We start from the raw sequence: 20,852 nt of genomic DNA, 5'->3' as shown, positions 1-20,852 counted from the left end.
TGCTAAAGAATTGAAAGTAATGAGTATAGAATGGATTTTAAAGCGAATTCCTTTTTTTAATTTTCAACATGAATCATGGAACAACAGTGTTTATAATTGAAGGGGAAGGGGGAAAAACAATGAATGTTCATTCGAGACTATTTGCCAGGAAATGAAAAACAAGTATTTATATTCATAAATACGCCATTATATGCCAAAATAATTATTTTTAAGTATCTTTTTACTCCCACAGATGTAGTAAACATAGGAAAATGTTGCTGGAGAATCAGAGGAAACCAAAAAAGAGTAATAAGCAAAATTATGCTGAAAAATGTGGTTTTAATTCTACATTGCAGGTGTGCACTAATGAACAAAGACAAAATGGGAGTAACAGTACAACATTAAAAAGAGTGATGTTTGTTATTTATCAAACTATCATCAAAATGAAAAAAGTTGGATCAGTCTTGGGGGTAACTCACAAACTATACCTGATCATCAACTAAGTAGTCCACATAGTCAACATAGAGATCCTCATCATTTTCTATCATAGCGTTGGTGGTTAGCATGGTCTCGTAAAACTGTTGAGGCTCTGGGTTGGTGAAAAATCGCTTCAAATCCTGGTGATCCATGTACTTGGGCAAAGGAATGGGCAGCGGTCCATCGTACAGGTTACTCAAAATGGTTCTAGGTGAAGTAGAGGTCCCTATGTTCTTTCCTCTCTTCGGTGGTCGCCACATGACATCAGCGTGCAAGTAAGTGCCAAGATAGGTATTGCGGTAGAAAATTTGGTAGGGTTTTCAGCTCGTATCTCCAATCAACGCACTGGCCTGGTAGGAAATGGACATTTTGGCAGGAAAATTGGCTTCAAGAACTCAGTCCACGTCTTGACGAGCTCCTTCGTGCTGTTTACCACAGGAAATGGCGTTGGTTTGTGTCTGCTGTTCCTTATTACATCTCTTCATTCGTCCGGCAACTCAACTTAGGACTGTTGATTTATGTAGCTCGTGTTTTTATCGCACTCTAAGTAGGAGTGGCACCTGATTGGAAAAAAACATGTTGTTGGCATTGAAACGACGTTTTTCTGTCACGAGATGGTGGAGGTATCGAATGACAGTATAGTTTTTGTTCTGGCCGGCACAAGAATCACAAAAGATGACCACGCGACGAACTTTTTCCGGCAAAAAGTTGTGCACAAAACTGTCGACCATAGAGCACACATCATCTGACCCTTTATGAGCAATGGTCTCGTCGTACGTGAAGAAAACTGAATCACCAGAGGAAAAGATGTGAATATTGAAGCTGTAGAAGCTCAACAGATGTTTATAATACACATCATTGGTGCTAATGTTGGGGGTCGGTAAATTTTTCTGAACATCCATGGTAACTGCAGCCATGGTGTCATCCTTTCTACTCTTCTTTTTGTATAACTTCTTGAGGGAATAAAACTTCTGAGCTTTCAGTAAATGAAGTTAGTGTTCTGCTTCCAGTCTTGAAAGTTCTGTTTCTCTTTTTGATTTTTCAGAGTCATTGATGGCAGCTTCAACCACAGCTTTTTGCGACTTGTACATACGAGTCACTTCCTCTGTTGAGATGGGAACGTGATGTCAATGCGAACCGATTATGATGTATTTCTAAACATATATACAAGTTCCAACATCAACTGTACCAATATAATTAAAGTTGTCTGTGACATTTTGCATATAATTTGAAATAACAAACATTTAAAAATCTTAATACCTCAACAAATATTAAGCAAACATTCATGTTCGTCACAAATAGTACACAATAGAACTGATCACAACACTGCACGATTCAACACACGAACAACGAACGACTGGAATAACCTTCCCGTAGCGCTAGCCCGTTTCAGTGAGGCACATATTATTTAACAGAAAACACTCATCGTTCTTCCCCTGACGCTCGGACTTCCATCGTTTTTCCCCCTTGCCCCGTATGTTTGAATGTGTTTTTCAGGCACTTATCACCATTTTCCCAACCAAGGCCGTTCACATTCTTATAGTACAGCTTCTGAGCTATCAGAAGGCGCTGCGATCTCAAAATGGGCGAAAAATCGACATTCATCGTTTTTCCCCCTGGGCCTTCAATTATCTTCCACCAACAAGATTACGCTGTTTTGATTTTCCTTTCTCTTTTTCAACCAACATTCTCTTTTCTCCCTTTTTTAAATACATTTTCTTACTGGTCCCTTAATTGACTAGTGTTTTTGCCTACATTTCCTTTTTACCTTTTTAAAAAAAATCTTCCTTTGTCCCTTTATTGACAAGATATCAAATATTTTGTACGATTGTAATTTTTCCTAAACAAAACATTCAACAATTGTCTATTTGGTGCAGCTTAGAGGAAAGAAAGAACAAGCACCTTCTACCTTACCTTCATGAATGTAGGGAGCACGTTGATGCAATTGTTGCAACAATGCGATCTGGGCTTAACCAGTAACATTGTAAGCGGTACGCCTGTTGAGTTGAAAGTGTACTTATCTGCTAGATTTAGTCTTTTGTTGTGAAGTTTTATAGAATAGTTTTAACTTTACTGTGTGACAGTGACGACAGTATTGAGCATCAGTGAAATGGTGAAGCCAGGTAAAAGTGCCAGCAAGCTATGGAATTGCGGTAAGTTGTTTCAAGGAAGATTTCATCGAAACGGATGGTAAGATTATTTGCTGTACTTTACCTTCAAGGAAAGGAAATTGAAAAGGACTGTAGTTTATTTTTGCACTCCACTAAATTTAAATGAGAGCACAATATATACATATATAAAAAGTAGGGATGGGCCGATAAGAAATTTTGGCCGATACCGATAACCGATATTCTACCGATTTGATATAAAATTAGAAGTGGTCCTTAAAGAACCTGAAAGGTTCATTGACCTCCTTAATAAATTGTTTCAATGTGGCTGCAGTGCATGAGAAGTTGCATATTTAGACATTTACTTTTTTAGAAATTAGGGCATGGAGATTATCCATAAAAATTACAACAAAATGGCAGAATTTTGCACTAATTTATCAGATATTTATTGATATATCAGATTGGTAAAATAATTGGAAATTTTACCGATACACTGATATGCCTATATCGGCCTATACCGATAGAGTACCGATTAATCGGTCCCATCCCTAATAAAAACGGATACATTAATATGAAATTTAATGTATCCCTTTTTATATATGAATGGTATATATTGCACTTTCATTTAAAATAGTGTTTTTAGTGGAGTACAAGAAAACTAGTCCTTTCCCCATTTTTTTTTTTTGGCAATTTTAGAGGAATTCTTTTCCCTTTAAAATCTGGTGTCTAATAATGCGCCAAGACATAACATGTAACTTTTCAAAGTTGTTGCAACTTCATTTTATGTTGAAACCTGGAAGACTTTTTTATATAATGTGTAATTGCTCTCTTTATTGTTTTATACTGATTTGTATGGACTGGAAGGAAACGATTATGCATTTGCACAGTAGGGAATGAAAATGACCAAGAATTGTGCAGCATTTCTTATGTGTAGGGTATTACCTTCAGAGAGCAGTACAATTTAACCTCTTAACATACAGATTTTTAAAGAAAAATTGTTTCGATTTTAATGTAATTTTTTTATTACTCGGTTGAAATAATCAGTTAACATGATAAATGGTTATAATAATGTTGATTGTTGACAACTCAACAATGAGATACATTGCGTCTGAAAAGCCCCTAAAATAAAATCCCGAGTATACTCGTGCTATCAATGAGTAAAATATTACAAATAGAACTTGTTAAAAAATCAAGATAAGTTATTTTAATAATCAAAATAAACACAAAATAGCACTGAAACACTAACCACCAACCACTGTCTGGCACTTGCAAAGTCAGTTTCCGATGAATCTGACACATCACTAGAGGCACATATTTTTGGTAAATAAAAAAGCAAAATTTCGGTACAAAAACTGAGTGAATTTCGGGTTCAAAAGCGGTAAATAAAATGAAATAGCGGTGTTATAGCGGTGAAAAATTGGATGAAAAGTGGTATATAAAAAGACATTTTGGTTTTAAAATTGTGAATATAATCCTAAATTTGATTTAAAACTACACTTATTCCACAGAATTAACATTTCACTTCTAATAGCACATTTATGTAGTTATAAGAGTATTAAGTTTATTTCTGTGTAAAGGAGTCCATTTTTGCTTCTCCAATATTAACAGCAGAATTAATCAATTTTCCGGGACTTGCATAACTCACAGGATACTTCAGACTTCAGAAAGTGTCGCGTCGGTATATAAATGGTAAATTTTGTGTTTAAGAGTTAATTTCGCTTTTTGCAGTTCATTTCGCATTATTTCGTGACAAAACATGGTCACAAAATGCATCTCACACCTTTCAAAAACATGAAAAATTAACACTACAATGTGTTTTTTCAAATTTTGTTTTTTCGTCAAAAACGAAATATGCATGCCCCTACACATCACTTTCTTCTGAACTTCCTTCGGAGCTATCTGAACCACTAAACTCAATATCAAGCTCTTCTCCACTCTCCATTTTCACAAAGGAAGAATACCGCCAAGAAACAGTGAAGAAAACAAAGGCACCCTAACTGACTTTTTCACACGTACGCCGTAGACGAAAATAAACGTCAAAAGAAGGAGATTAGTGAAATCTACCGGAAAGGCAAAGAGAATAAAACTTAAACAGCACTATTAGTGACATCCACTGGAAAAACAAGTAAACAACAACTTCAACAGCACTATCTAGCGGAAACATGCAGAAACATAGAAAAACGAGTATAATCGTCCTTTTAAAATGTGTACGGATAAAAAGAAGTTACCCCGAATATACTCGGGATATTATATTTTCATGGGAATTAAAAACCCGAATATACTCGGGATTTTATGTTAAAAGGTTAAGAAAGTATCTATACAGGAAGTAGGTTGTAATTTGTTTTGCAATAGTCTAGTCTCTCATTAAATTCACATGAATCATGAAGTTTTAATTTACTCTTCTTAAACTCACATGTTCATAGAGTCAGATGATATTCTGACTCTTGCCTAATTTCCTTAAAGGCTTCTGTTGAATATTTCATTCTTGTTCTTTCCTTTATTTCTAGGGTTCCCCTGTACAGTCGTAATTGGCATGACATTGTGTTCAGGGTTGTTGAAATCGGAGTCGCATTGTGGTTTCCGTGCGTGCTTTGGAACTGTATGAGGTGAGTTTTTAAACATTGTAATCTCTACTAGACATAAGTTAATACAAATTTCTATTTACTTGAATCAATGTACTGAGTTTGGAACCTGACACATTTTTCAAATATATAGATATATATCTAAATATAATATGTAACAGTGAATGGTTTTTATTATATTTATTAAAATGCTTATCTGAAATCCAATGTTTTAGTTATACTTCTTCCTAATTTCACTATTCCAACTGTATTATTGATTGGCCATTTTGAAATTAAACTTTGTCTGCATTTCCCCAGCATTTAACACTGGTAACTAAAATATTTAGAAGCTTGTAATATTTAGAATTTAATTTTGAACATATTGACTAACTTCTTATTCTTGTGTGGATTGAACTGGCAAATCAACTGTACCAGAAAATCTTGTGTAAATCTCCCCCAGTTATCCTGTTATAAGCCAGTGTTTCTCAACCCCTGACATCATTTCACTGGGTTGCAAGAGGTTCTCCTGAAATAGTTCTTTTCCAACCATTATTCAAATCAAATTACTAATATAGTTATCAGTTTTATGATTGTAATAATATAGTTATCAATTTCCCAATTATAATTACTGTATTGGTCCGAATATAAGCTGCACATTTTATCCAAATTTCAATTGTGAAAAATTTGGATGCATCTTATATTCGAGACCTTAAAAAAAAGTGACATTTTGTCAAATCATATGCTGTTAAAAATGTGCTGATTTTTCATTTGAAATAAGGATAATGCAACAATAGCATTGTAGAAACTGGCCACATTGTAGATATCATAATGTTATCCAACAATAGCATTGTTGTTTCTAACTGGAAATTGTAAAAATTGTCTGCATTCTTAATAACTAGGGCTAGGATTTTCATATTTCATATTTTTTGTGGTAAGAGTGATGTGTTCCCTAAACATATAGAAATTCATATTATGAAGAAAGTAATTAAATTAAGGTGCTTTTTAAGGGCATATTTTGGTATATTTGGCTATTTCTGCGTGATAGAGCATATTTTGATGGATTTTCAGTCATATTCAGCATATTTTTGCAATTTCAAGAAATATACAGTCATTATTGAATTCGTTCTTACTCTCATGTTTACCCGAGAGTTTTTTTTTTTTACTGCAGCAAAATCTTTTTCATTTTTATTTGAAAATTTAGAGAAAGTATTCATTGTGCATTGCAACTCAGGGCCATAAAGTTAACTAAAAATAGCACATATGTGAAAATATTTATAAGGGCATATTTTTCAAATTATAGTGCTTTTGTAAAATGTTAGGTCATAAGAGCATATTTTGTTTTGCATATTTTGGTGATTTTTAGGTCATAAAAATCCTAGCCATAGTGATAAGATACTTTTTGATTTTATTAAGATTGTGTTTGTTCTTCTCTAAGCTTATACGTACAGGTATTCATTTCTACGGAAGTGGATCTACACAAAATGTTTACCGGTTTTTATTTTCTTCCCTCGGCTTATATTTGGGTACCATTTTTTTTTTTTTCACTCCTTCAAATTTTAGGATGCTGCTTATATTTGGGGCAATACAGTAATTGAAAGTTTCTGCGTTCAAGGTGCAACATGCCAATGAAAATCAAGACACCAAATTAATTTAATGATTTTGGTCTGAGAATTACAAGATTTCATTAAAACCGGTGGTAGACAACTAATTTAAACCTTATGAAGCCTAGACATAATCAGACTATTACTCATTACGATTATACCATACTTATACTTCTTAATATTTAATTTCAAGGGTCCATATTAACAGATACAATATAAAAGTTAGAAAGGTATTTACGAGCATAATTATTAGGATTGGGGCATCGACTTGAATTTACTAGGCATGAGTCTCGTGAAGTTCGAAAATCACTGTTGTAAGCGTACGAAGTTAGTGTTGGGGGACTTCTGAAACACCGTTATCTGTACATTACTCTGTAATGTGAACCTTTTATAATTTGTGTATTGTGTAGAATGAGCAAATGATGTTAACACGTATTTTCGTTTCCCTTTTCCAGCCCAGAACAACTATGGATATTAAATCCAAAGAAAATTTTGAAAAAGTTGGAATTGGAGTCCTCTTCAGTTGAACCCCGAGATGAGAAGCCAGGCACATCCAATGCATCTGCCCAAGCAGATGGTGAGTACCTCTTTTTGTCACTGTTACAGATTGTAGCATATGTACTGTTTTCATTGTGGAACTACATGTGAAGAATAGAGCATTATTTTGTGTCTTTCTGTTACTGATTGTTATAGAACTTGCCTTGAATAATGGTTTGGTTGTGTCTGCCTTGTAAATAGGGCTGAGCCGATACAGATGCATCAGCATTGGTAGGTATCGACTGATACCAGTGGTATTGGTAGAAAGTATCAGCCATAATTTATTTACCGATACCATCCGATACTTCTCCAGTATTTTGGTATTTCATGGACTCCTTAAAAATCCCGTGCGACAATTTTGCAGAGTCTGATTATTCTTGAAACTGTGCAAAATTCGAACACTTAAAATGTTTGTGTTAGTTTTGCATTAAAAGCTGGACTTTGAAGTCAAATTACATGTACAGTTAAACCTCGTTAATCCAGATTAATGGGGGGGATAAGTTGACTGGTTTAACGAAAGTCCGGATTAACTGAAATAACCTAAAAGAACAGTAGAAAGTGAAAACTCTGTTTGTAGCAAAAATACATGTTTATTATGGTGTATTTAAAGGGCATAGGCCTAACTACACTATACCAGCGGTTCTTGAACTTTCCTAGACTGCGGACCCCTCCAGAGCTCACTCGCCCTCACGGACCCCCAAGAATTAACTCAAAGTTTAAAGCCCGCCTTTACACCCCCCCCCCCCAAAGTACCTGTTGATTTGAGGCTGGATGAACCGCAGAGCCACTTCATGTGAGGACGAGGCCGGGAAAAATTCTGAACTTAGATCACCCACCCCAGAAATCAAACCCGGGTCTCCTTCATGGCAGTCAGATGCCCTCCAGATTTGTTACCTTCTTATTCATATTTTGACCCATGGAACAGCCAGTAGGGGGACAGAAGTTCTAGAGTGGCAAGATAGTGCTATCATATGTTTTGCACACTATTTAAAAATGGTTACCAAATACTTTAGAGAAAATTAGGAGAATATTTTTTACCCAACACTATGCCACAGAATGTTTGTAAAGTTGAGGAACTTGGATTTTATATTTTTGAGAAAGACCAAGGTGAAAAAACTTAAAATGCAGGAAAATGTAAAATTTGGGAATCCGAAATTACGGCACCACTGTAATATGAATAATGGGAGAGAGATTCACACCAGATTTTCAGCATTATGAAGCCTCACCTATTTACATATTTTTAATTGCCTTTGGTTGCCATTTTACGCCATACAGGAAATTATAGAAGTTAATTCCTTGCTCAAGTCTCACTGCATTTTTTTCCTGAATCCAATCTTGTGGGCAGAAACGGGTGAGAAATTACCACAGGGTCATAACTCAAAATTTTCTGACTGGTGACGTGGCAATTACTCAGGTTTGCCACCAATAGGGTTCATATACCACACCTAATGGATTTTGGAATAGTGAATTTGAGTGAATTGAGAAAGTGACATTTTAGTGCCATATGATGAAAGTTAGCAACACTAGTAGACCAGAATTTTGTCAGCAGATGTACAGTTTCTGAAACATTTGTCGTAAATAAAGCCTGCAAGCGATGGTCGAAATGCCACATGGAAGTGTAGATGGCAGTAGATTTGTGATTTCACAATTATTGAAATTCAGATATTGAAAATCCTCTCTGCTGGTCAGGAAGTTTTCGAATTATAACTGCACATTTTGATATGCCCTCCTATCCTTTGAAAAATAGCAGAACTACTACTACGTACAAAAAGAACCCGGAATTTGTGAATAAAACACAAAATACGTGGTTAATCATCAACATTTATTTTGTCGCCTTCAAAATAGGCCCCATCAGATGCAAACACATATGCCAACGCTTAACCCAGTCTTCAAAACACTTTTCAAACTCAGAAGACAGTATCACCCTGAGTTTCTTCTGCGAATTTCCTGTAATGGATTCAATTGATTCAAAACTTCTTCCCCGAAGTGGTAACTTGAGTTGCGGAAAGAGAAAAAATCACATGGAGCCATATCTGGAGAATATGGGGCTTGGGCGAGGACATGTGTTGAGTTTTTGGCCAAAGACTCGCGAACAAGAGTCGACGTGTGCGACGACGCATTATCGTGGTGCAAAATCCAAGAATTGTTTTTCCATAACTCTGGTCTTTTCAGGTGAACATTCTCATGCAGACGCCTCATAACGGTCATATAAAATTCTTTATTCACAGTTTGTCCTGCTGGAAGGAATTCTAGTGCACAACACCACGATAATCAAAGTAAACAATGAGCATGACCTTCATTTTTGAGCGACTTTGGCATGGTTTTTGGGGTTTTGGTTCATTTTCGAAGTGCCATTCCGAAGATTGTTGATCTGTGTGCGTGTCATATTATACACCCATGTCTCATCACCAGTTATGATGCGTTTCATGAAGGTTGAGTCACTAGAGGCTCGCGAAATCATGTCTTCAGCAACATCACAGGGTAGGATTTTTTTGTAAATATCTGTGCCACAGTACCTGTGTAAGACAATACGGTGGTGAACTTGTGTCATGGTTCATTGAAATGTCATCAGTGAAGTTGATACAATGCCAAAGTTAGCAATAATGTGTTAAGTGTAGATGCGTTAAAACCTTTTCGTCACCGTTAGGTATACTATTTGTGAAGTAAGTTACAAATCACGTAGTAAGCAAGATAAATTGTGTGATTTGGAAGTCGTAAATTTCATTTTGAAATCACTTCAAGGTGGCAAAAATAAAATGGCCGATTGTTAGTCTACTCCTGTTGTAATATAAGTATCATGCATATTTCATAATTTAGTAATATGTTTCAGTTGCGATTCATTTAACAAAAAATAATATGCCTGAAGGTGTGCTAAAAAGAAAAAAATAGGACGTTCTCATGTGCCGACTTGAGTTAGAAAGAAGCACAAGGCTCAAACAACATCACACCGTCACCTTTTCACGTAAGCAGGGGATGCCTTCGTTGTTAGATTTATGTCTCTTGGCGTAAGCAACTCCAATTTTTCAGAGCTTCACCAAAGGGTATTATTTATTCTAAGAGAATTAAATCTAAAGACCGATGTCAGCAGGCAAAGGGCGGGGATGTTGTTTGAGGCTTGTGAGATAATGAGACCCAACCTTAGTCCCCCTTCCTCTCTCCCACTTGCACATGGTAGCTGACAAGCTGTATCTGTAGGCACTGCTGTATGACTGCCAAATGAATGTATCGTCGATTATATTGTTAGAAACCTTCGCAAACTAAGAGATCTACACCTTTAACCTCTTGTGTCCCTGTGTCAAGGTCGTAGTTTTTACATTATAACTTTTCTATTTTTGGCTAGAATTTCGATTTTATTTATATATTGTTCCTAACACATGTATTTAACAGAAATGTTTTTTTTGCATTTTTTTTGTCTTCATGAAAATGGAGGGGGAAAGGCGGGAAAAGGGCCTTCTCTTTTGCGTCTCTTTTCAAGGTCAAATTTTTGCCGACAAAGGAAGAGCGGCTTTGTTGTTCTAAAGCAATGCTTTTCACTCCCTCCTGTTAACTGCATTCGAAGGAAGCTTGTTTATCAGTATCGGAAATCAAAATGAAAGTTCTCCGTGAGGGTGCAAGCAGGGGGTAGAGGGAGGGTGAGGGGAAGACTGGTTGTTGAATCTGCGTTGTGAGAATGGAATTTCGAAGCGTGCTGAAGGAAACCTTTGTTTTTTTAGCACAAGTGTCCACAAGTTGCAACAGAGGCTACCCTGCATTGTCTAAAAATAGAATTTCAAGCAGCTACAAGAATTGGCGATCATTTTTCACTGCGTTCTAGCTTTTCGTCCGTGAATGTTGTGCGCAGGTGTCGTTTTGTGCCCAAGTGCAAGGACATTTTTTGGGTGAAGTGGCAATTTTTTAAAATAATTTTTGGGGGTTCTTTTTTAGAAGAATAGTTATTACAAAAAGAAAATTTCCATTTTCCTGTAAATATGGTGTTCTTAGTGTATACTATTCTAAATTAAAACTTATTGTATGTCTAAAGCATAATTGTTTAAATCACTGGGGAACTGTAGTTTTGAAAGTGTTGTAACAAAAAAAAAAAATATGATGAAAGTATAGGGGGAAAATGTTTGCTTAATATAGGATCTACCAATTTGAACGTCAGATCTTTAAAATTAGATAGAGTGAAAACCACAAGTGATAATGACTTTTTTTTTTTTTTTACAATGGCATTATGTTTTGAACAATATGTCATTCAAATATCCTCCTGCTTCAGTGGGTGGAATTGTGACTGTCTTCTACATTCACAAATAACTAATATTTACTTGATTTCTATTGCATACAAGTTTGTAAAATTAACAGTTAACTATTGAGATTAAGAACACTGTATCAATGTCGATATTTGTTTTAAGTTGTTGATTTCGTTTCGTTTTTGTTATATGTAAGAATATTGACTTAAAATGTCTTGTGTTAGAAATCGAAGTTTATATTTCATGCTTTTTCTTACAAATTCAAACAATTTCTCACCTAGCAAAAAAAACTAAATGTTATAAAGTGAAATAATATTTTGGAAGTTGAGTTGTGTTGTTTAATTCTTGCAATGTAAGTATATTATGACATAACATTATGAAAACCAGTTGAGCGCTGAGGGCTTGCAATTTAATTTTAAAATTGTGTTACCAGGTGTATAAGCTTAAATCCGCTGTTTTGTAGTCAGAAAAACACATGGTTTGTTCATAGAAAGCAACAAGAAATTTATTCAAAGTACTTGCCCTCGCGAGCTACACATTTTGCCACCTCTCGGGCAATTTGTGGATACCACTCAAAAGAAAGTCCTTCTCTTTCGAGGCAAACCACTCATCAAGCCATTTTTGGACGTCTGCATACGAATCTAAGTGCTGCTCACCGAGGGCGTGGCCCATCAACGAAAACAGATGGTAGTTGGAAAGGGCCAGGTCTGGTGAATAGACGGGATCAGGTAACACCTCCCAGTTGCATGTCTCCAAGTTGTTTTAGACCAGTCTTGATGTGTGCGATGGGGCGTTGTCGTGGAGGAAAATCAGCTTGTCATGTCTTTGTTGATAATCCGGCCTTTTGTCACACAGAGCACGGTGCAATTTGATCAGTTGTTGGTGGTAGCGGTGGGCAGTGACAGTTTCACCAGGTTTCAGCAGCTCAAAGTAGAGGATACCCTGTTGATCCCACCAAACACACAGCATCAGCTTCCAGCCGAAGCAATTTGGTCTCGAGGAAGATGTTGATGGTTGGCCTGGATCAACCCACGATTTCTTGCGTTTAGGATTCTCGAAATATATCCACTTTTCATCGCCAGTCACAATCCGATGCAGGAAAGACTTTCTTTTTTGTCTGGCAAACAAGATTTCGCATGTGTTTTGGCGTCTCTCCAGCTGCCGATCGGTCAATTCATGCGGCACCCATTTTCCGATCATTTGAACCTTTCCCATGGCACGTAAACGCATGGAAATGGCTGCTTGAGTAACACCCAATTGCTCGGCAAGTATCTTTTGCGTTTGGGTATCGTCCTCATCCAAAAGAGCCTGCAATTGATGGTCCTCAACCTTCCTGGGCCGATTTTCACGCTTCTTGTCGCTCAGGTCAAAATTGCTGTCTTTGAACCGACGAAACCAATCCCTGCACGTTGTTTCCGATACAGCACTGTCACCATAGGCCTCCACAAGCATTCGATGCGATTCGGCAGTCGATTTCTTCAAATGGAAGCAGAAAAGCAGAGCTTCCCGCATATGCTCTTTTTCTGGCACAAAACTAGACATGCTTACCACAGGAACACTGTTCAGGGTTCCCACACACCTGGAAAACCTGGAAATCTCAGGGAATTTGAAAAAAATACAAATCTCAGGGAAAATCTTGTAATTGATTAATGGTTCCCAATGAATCAAAACTGAGGGATTATAATATGCTCCTGTCTGGGGATAATCCAGGCTGTTGTAGCATTTCTCTTTCAGCAAGGAACTCATATCTATTTGTTTGTCTGTTTCTTGTTTTTAAATGTGATTCCAGGGCTAGTGCCCAAGTGTATACCCTCATAAATTTTGCGCTTTTTAATTAACCGATTTTGATTTTTTACATGACGTAAAATATATTTCAAGATGTGGAAAACACATAATAGAGATAACCTGATGTCTAAAGTTTCAGATGTCTAAAGTTAACCAGTGTTCATCTGATTTCCCTTATTAGGGAGTAGTTTTAAGTTTTTCTTCCTTCTTTTTTTTACAAAAAGACATCTTGAACAATGCAAAAAATAGTTTTAAATTAATGCAAATTGATGGCAGAAATTCTGACAACTTGATTCCTTTGACAAAGATTGATATTGGAATTGGTGCCAAAGCTGCTTTGGAAGCTAAAGAGGTGAATGAAAAGGAGATGCTTATTTTTTTTTTACTAGCTGCAGAATTTTTTTGCATCCAACAACAGAGAAGATTGTGGAACGTGGTCCCCTTAAGTTCTGGTTGGTGAGAGCCTCTACTTGTTTAGTTCCGAAGCAAATGACTGAGTTTCCAAAGCGATGTGCTCAGCGCATGGAAGACCTGATACAGGAACTTCTCAGGAGAAAGAGAATGAAGGCTGTAACTGGTGATAAAGTAATTTGCCAGTTTAAGACATTGTTGCACAATGTCAGTAGTGAAACTGAATTGAAAGAGAAGTTTTGTAACTTTTCAATCAAAACTGATCACTAGATCCTTTTTATACAGGTGTCATGAAGGGCAAGGATGACTTCTCTGAGTTATGGAGCACTGTTAAGTTGGTTTTGATTTTATCACATGACAATGCATATGTGGAAAGGTTTTTTTTTTTTTTTTGTAAATAAGCAGGTTCTAATAGAAAACTTGAAAGAAGAGTCTGTTGTGGCTATTCGGCAAGTTTAAGGCAGTTTGAGGCAGTGAAAGTGGTAAGAGGAGTGTCAAATGTAGAAGTACTGTTTGACCAGTGATCCGAGAGCTCCAGTTGGCAAAGTGCCAAGAAAAAGGGGAAGTTAGTGAGAGGTAGGCAGGCGGGAGATTGCAGTTCGGGGTTGCACGTTGAACAGTGTTACGAATCTGCGAGGATGCTTATCCACCAGAACATAAGTATCGAAAACTGAGAACATGCACAGAAGTAAAGGGATTGTGACAAGGATTTGTTTTGTATCACAATTTAAAATAGAAGGATAGTAGGGTAAAGAATTGCAGTTTCACTTATACAAGGTATTTTTTTCCAGTGGGGCAAACAAGGCACATTTTCTCCAAAAATAGTGCAGTTCCATAAAAAAAAATTGCTTAAATTTGAATTTATGGTGATCATGCAAAAATTAACACATATTATTGTGGCTAAAATGAAATTATTTGTGTGAAATACATAATTTTTGGTTGTTTCATTTCTCATACCCCCCATTCCCCCCCCCCCTTCCAGACCCCCATGGTGGTGGCCCGAAACCAGATACGGGTCCGGTCGGCTTCCTCTGATGTTGGGTCAAAGATGCCGACCTTGTGCTACGTTCAAGACCAGCATTTGCAAAGACGCCTCTCCACGGCCAGAGCACTTCCAATATCTTGTGTCAATATTCTCCGGTTGGCAACATTGCTTTCTTTCCCCACCTGACACTCGCGCTGCTCGAGTTTCAGAGGAGCGCCTCCGCAAACTCCCCCAATTTACGACTGGACTCGGCTACTTCGGTCATGCGCAGAAAACTCGAGAGCTCTCGGATCGCTGGTCAAACAGTAAGCAAAGATATGATCCAGAGTGTTACAAGTGCACGTATTAGATACGAAGAAGCATTGCAGAAGAGAAAGAAATGTGAACACAAAGAAAACAAAAGGAAAGAAATGAAACGTAAAGCAAGTGAGATCCGTGCTTTACAAGCCAAACAACAAAAGATGCAAGAAGAAGCAAAGGCTATTGCAGTACAATTAAAAATAAAACTTGAAGCTTCTGAGAAGTAAATTTTCTTAATTTGCTGTATCAGACATTAAGTACATTTCTTATATTTCAGTCTCAGTAACTTATTATTCCTGTCTTGACTATTATTGTAAGCATTACAGATTAATTGATATTGTATACATTTATAAACACCTATAAAAAGTGTGACAATATTTCAATCTTCTATATCAGATATGTTAGAAATTGTTTCAGAGTTGTTTAAAGTTCTAGAAAACTGGTCATCTTTGTTCTTAATTACATGCAAAGAAGTGTAATTTTATTTTATTATTGAACTAGTTTTGTTATTTGCATCAGAAAACAACAGTAATAAAGAAGGTGAGGATGGTATGGCTATGAGGGGAAATGGTGGAGGCCATTGTAAAATTATAGTAGTCATTTACTGTGCATTCAATACTCTGGAAAAAAATTAAGGATTCTGGAAAACTCAGGGAAAATGGATTTGGAGTTTGCGTGGGAACCCTGCTGTTGTTGTCTGCACGTGCTGAGGATGTGCACTGATTCGTGTTGGCAGATGTCCAACTCATACAAACACCAGGTATGGCGGGCCCATGGTAGCTTCATGCACTCACTAACGCCATCTATGAGCAAACAGCAGATTTAAGCTTATTCACCTGGTAAAGTCTGCTCATCCTTCGCGTACAATATATATTCAGTGTGAAGTATCATTGCAGAATGGATTCTGAATGTCCAATTTTCCAGCACGTCTGCACACATATTGAGCAGTATAGCCTCAATGGTTCGTTCGATGTTCCGTTTCAGGTCACAAACTGTGTGTGGCTTAGTCTCCTAGACCTTAGATTTGACATAACACCATAGAAAATGATCCAGGGGGTTTAGGTCACATGATCTTGGTGACCAGTTCACATCACCCTTTCTGGACAGAACTCGTCCGGGGAACTTTTCCTGCAATAATTCCATTGTTTGGCGAGCTGTGTGGCAAGTTGCACTGTCCTGTTGGAAAAACACATTGTTGATGTCAAGATTTGCCAGTTTAGGCCACAAACACTGCACCACCATAGTCATGTATCGCTCCCCATTGAAAGTCACGTGGTTTCCATGTTGGTCCTAAAAAAAATAAGGTCTGATCACGTCATTGGCCCAAAATCTACACCACACAGTTACTTTCTTAGGATGAATGGGTATGTCCAGAATCACTTGCTGATTATCATCTGCCCAAATCCTACAGTTTTGTTTGTTCTGTCGGTGGATTATGTTGACCATAAATTCCTCTCAATGCACGAAATGTCTGTCGAAATGAACACGAATTTTGATAATAAATTTGAATAATTTCTAAGCGTTGTTGCATTGTGTATCTCTTCATGATAACTTGCCACAGACTACTCACACAGATGTCACAGTTTCATCTAGTCATTCCAGTCAGTGTTGCCATAACACTCTTTCAAAGATCTGACATTCAAATTGGTAGACCCTTTACAAGGAAAATGTATTAATATTAAATTATTGGATAGGGCATAGTGTATTATAATAAATATCATGTGCACACACACTTAATACATTTTTCCTGCATAATTTTGGAAGTTTCTCCGATTCCTACACCCACTGTTGTATTACACGTACTGGCAAACAAAATGTGCGTGGTGTGTAGAATATATTTTTTTGTATATTGACCCATGGCAGCTGGGGACGACCCAAATGACATTGTGCTTTAATATATTAATTCTGAGGTTCAGGAGAATGTAATTTTAGGAAATTTATGACTAGCTGCATAATCGTGAAGCTTGACTAAACACTAGGGATGGGACCGATTAATCGGTACTCTATCAGTATCAGCCGATATAGGCATATCGGTTTATTGGTAAAATTACCGATTATTTTATCGATCTTATATTGATAAATATCTTATAATTTAATGCAAAATTCTGCCATTTTGTTGTAATTTTTATGTATAATTTCCATGCTCTTCTTTCTAAAAAGTAAATGTCTAAATATTTAGCTTCTCTTGCACTGCAGTCACCTCAAAACACACATATATTAAGGAGATGAATGAACATTTCAGGTTCTTCAATGACCATTTCTAATTTTATATCGGATCGGTAGAATATCGGTTATCGGTATCGGTAAATTTTATATCGGTACTTTATCGGTATCAGCCAAAATTTCATATCAGCCCATCCCTACTAAACACATTTTTTATTATCGACTTTCACGAGAAGCTCTTACCTTCGGTGAAAATAACGTTTGAATAGCTATTATATCACGTTCCTATGTAAAACTTGGGGCAACAAAATGATGAACGAAATTCTTTTGAGGACACCTCGAGGGTGGCACCACCACCAGCCAAATCACACGGGACTGGATATCCAGTTATTTGGCGCTGAACTGGCTACCAGCCCGGATGTGATGGCCGCCTGGCTGACTGCTTGGCTGGTTTGGAGGAATAGGACATGTTCTAATTGCTACTGACTTTCCTCGACTGGATTCTGTGGAACAGCCAATCGGAGCAAAGTTTGACCATGTGAAGATAATCTGCGAGTTTGCAAAGGAGAGTTTCTTTTGTCTGTGTTTTCCGAGTGTTGGCTGTTTTTCTTAATTTCTCGATAAGGATAAAGGTAAAGAGATGACGTGCAGTGCATTCGTGTTCAGTTCATTAATATTTAGGTATTTTTGCAAAGCAATGAGATATGTACATAACAAATATGAAAATCCTTATTACATGTTTGACTTTTTCTTTGTGAACGAATCCTGCGAATCTCATGTATGAATATATCAATGCATACCCGAGTTCATAAATAGAACTTGTTCGGTTCGCATTGATTACCATATTTTTTTTCAAGCCAATCACTAGTCCATACTTTCTTTTTTAATTATTAATAAAAGCACAAAGCAGTAATTCTCCTACAACATTCTTCAAATTGCTCGTCCATCTTTACAGAGATTGTCTGCTCTGTGCCATGTCTTATGGGAACAGAAGTCTATCGACAAGTAAGGTAACAACTATCATGTGAGGCGAAAACTAGCAAATGGTAGCCAGTCCAGCACCAACTAGGGAATTCCTTCTGGTATTCCAGTTCCGTGTGAGTCAGGCTTTAGTTCTTTTGGCGGAACTATTGCACCAGTGACGTCAGAACTTATTTTGGAGGGGATGGGGGCAGGTTTTTAAATCCGTCAACCAGATTTTACAGTCTCTTTTCTCGTCTCGTAAGCACCGTTTAATGGAATTATAAGTAATACCCGGTGTGCCAGTTAGTAATTCTTAATTGTTCCGAAAGAAAACAAGTGTATGTGAGGAGAAAGGTAACAAATTCAAAGCATGCGCCATCGCTAGCTATACATTTTGCCCATCTGTCCCATCAAATTGTGGATGCCCTACCAGATAAATTGTTCACATTTTGAGGTGATCCAGTCAGCAAGCCATTGTTCGATATCTTTGTAATTGTTGAAGTCTTGCTGGGAAAGTGAGTGAGACATCGATGAAAACAAGTGGTAGTCCGAAGGGGCTAAGTCTGGTGCGTATGGCGGGTGGGGAAAGAATTCCCAGCCAAGTGCAGAAATGGTGTGTGTGACGCCTTCCGCTGTGTGTGATGATGCAAAATCACTTTTCCGTGTCTTGTCGCCCAATCTGGATCTTTCCCATGGCATGAAGACGATCAGATATGGTTTGGCGACAAACATTTAACTTCTCTGCCAGTTGTTGTTGCATTTGTGTATCGTCTTCGTCCAACAGTGCTTGCAATTCGGCATCTTGGAACTTTTTCAGCTGGCCCGGGCGATCTTTGTCTTTCAAATCGAAATCAACACTTTTGAATCGTCCAAACAAATGCACACACGCGTCTTGCATTAGGACATTGTCACCGTACGTTTCCACAAGGATACGATGGCTTTCACTCGCGTCTTTTGATTGAACAAGAAAAGCAGGACGTGCCGCACATGCTCCTTATTTGGTTTGAAGGTCAACATGTTTACCACACAAACCCAATATCACGATCACTCGCACGGTTGCACATCCATGGCGTAACAGCACCATCCAGCGACGAAATTAAGAATTATTAACCGGCACACCTGGTAAAATAATCCGTAATAGAGGCCTCTCGGCGTCCTCTTATCTTCCATGAGCTACTGTGTTATATATAGTTATAGTTATTGAATATCCACAGTGGCTCATGAAATATAAGATCTTATTACTTATAATTCCATTAAACTGTGCTTAATACAAGAAAACTGAAGTAGTATGTCTTACGAAATGATAAATACAGCAAATTTCCATCCCTGCCTAGTACTCGATCTTCGCATGCACTTAGGCATGATAGTATTGAGGCATTCCTTTCTTTTTTTAAAAAAATGAATACTGACATAACTGAAAACACTACTTTTAAAAGTCGATGAAGTACACGTGCAAACATATTGAGAAAATCCATGTTTCTGAAACTTTCTCATAAATCGTAGAATAATTTTAACAAAAACGTCACATATTAAATAAGAACTACATGAATGAAAGAGTTAGATTTAGTTTATTTTACTTCACTTTTCTGCCATTTTTGGCTAATTGCGAAGGCAGTCAATGAGATTGAGGCAATATGGTATATTTTATTTTGTAGGCGCTATATTTTTAAAATTTTCTGCTTCAGAAAAGGCATAAAAAATGGCGCAAAAAAAGACAAACGATTCTTTTACCTTTTGCTGATATTTGCAAATCTCGGACTATTCAGAGGTTGAGATTAAAAAATGAAACACTCAGTAATTTTAGAGTAATTGCTAGGCTAAAGTGTTCCAACGAAGACTTTCAAATGTAGTGTATGGTTGGAGAGGGCCGAAGTATCAAATATGAGTCAAGTCGCCACACCAAGCCAACAGCTTCATATTTTGATCTGTAATTATCATAGCAGCTAGGTACCTGGTTATTGCATTTGAATGAAATCAGTCTTACAAGACTGGAGGCGTCAGGAAAGATCGTCCCCCCCTCACCTCCGGGAGATCTAAAATATCAATCATACCTCGATCTTGCCACCTTAAACCAACCATGCCTAAAACTAAACAATTACTACTCCCAATGTAAAAATAAATCGCCTGCTAACATAAGAATAAATGGTGTTACCTCTCTCTGAGGTCTAAAAACTAAGTCATCAGTCCTGAACATGACGTTTAAAACAAACTGTAAACGTTTAATAAAAATATCCAAGGAATAAAAGATCCTCCCTTTCCACGAGAGGAGGTGGATCATACACTCCAAAGTTTGCAGTGTTAAAGCCCGAAAGGTCAGATGGTATATCGAGACGAAACTTGTCTGTCTCTAGTCTCGTCTTTTTCTGTCCTTTCACACAGAAAATATAAATTACTCAGAAGTAAATCTTACCAGTCAGCGTGTGCGGGATCCCGAAAAGTCGGGACCGGGAGCAGGAAAAAAAATTTTCATCCCGATAGCGACTTCGGGAAATTACTTCCCAACTTTTCCTGATCCCGAGCAGTCGGGAAATACCGAATGGTCATTTTAAAAAGTCGTTAATTGTCGACGTTTTCTGCATTTCAAGTGTCTGAAACTTAACGGAAATTCTTAGTTTTTATTCCAGAAATGCAAAAACAATCACTTAACGTGGAAGGGACGTGTAGAATTCGAGATTTCCAGAGCTTCGGGAAATTTAGAACATTTCCCATCCCGAAAATTTCCCGACCCAAAAAATTCTGTCTCGCACACCCGT

The 20,852-nt window shown here is 37.3% G+C and overlaps 1 protein-coding gene across 2 annotated transcripts in view; it reads left to right on the top strand.

Annotated features, from left to right (window-relative positions):
- The window catches only part of LOC145980386 (uncharacterized), a 117,616-nt gene that overhangs the window by 82,204 nt on the left and 14,560 nt on the right, over positions 1–20,852 (top strand). For both annotated transcript variants that reach the window (XM_083113453.1, XM_083113452.1), the window contains 2 exons: positions 5,072–5,170; positions 7,182–7,303. In XM_083113453.1, coding sequence (XP_082969579.1) covers positions 5,072–5,170; positions 7,182–7,303 — 221 coding nt within the window. The remainder of the gene's footprint in view (positions 1–5,071; positions 5,171–7,181; positions 7,304–20,852) is intronic.

Source organism: Lepisma saccharinum, chromosome 27 (assembly GCF_977018435.1).
Source record: "Lepisma saccharinum chromosome 27, izLepSacc3.1, whole genome shotgun sequence".
NCBI classification, from domain to species: Eukaryota; Metazoa; Arthropoda; class Insecta; order Zygentoma; family Lepismatidae; genus Lepisma; species Lepisma saccharinum.
This window is presented reverse-complemented; position numbering and strand designations above follow the sequence as displayed.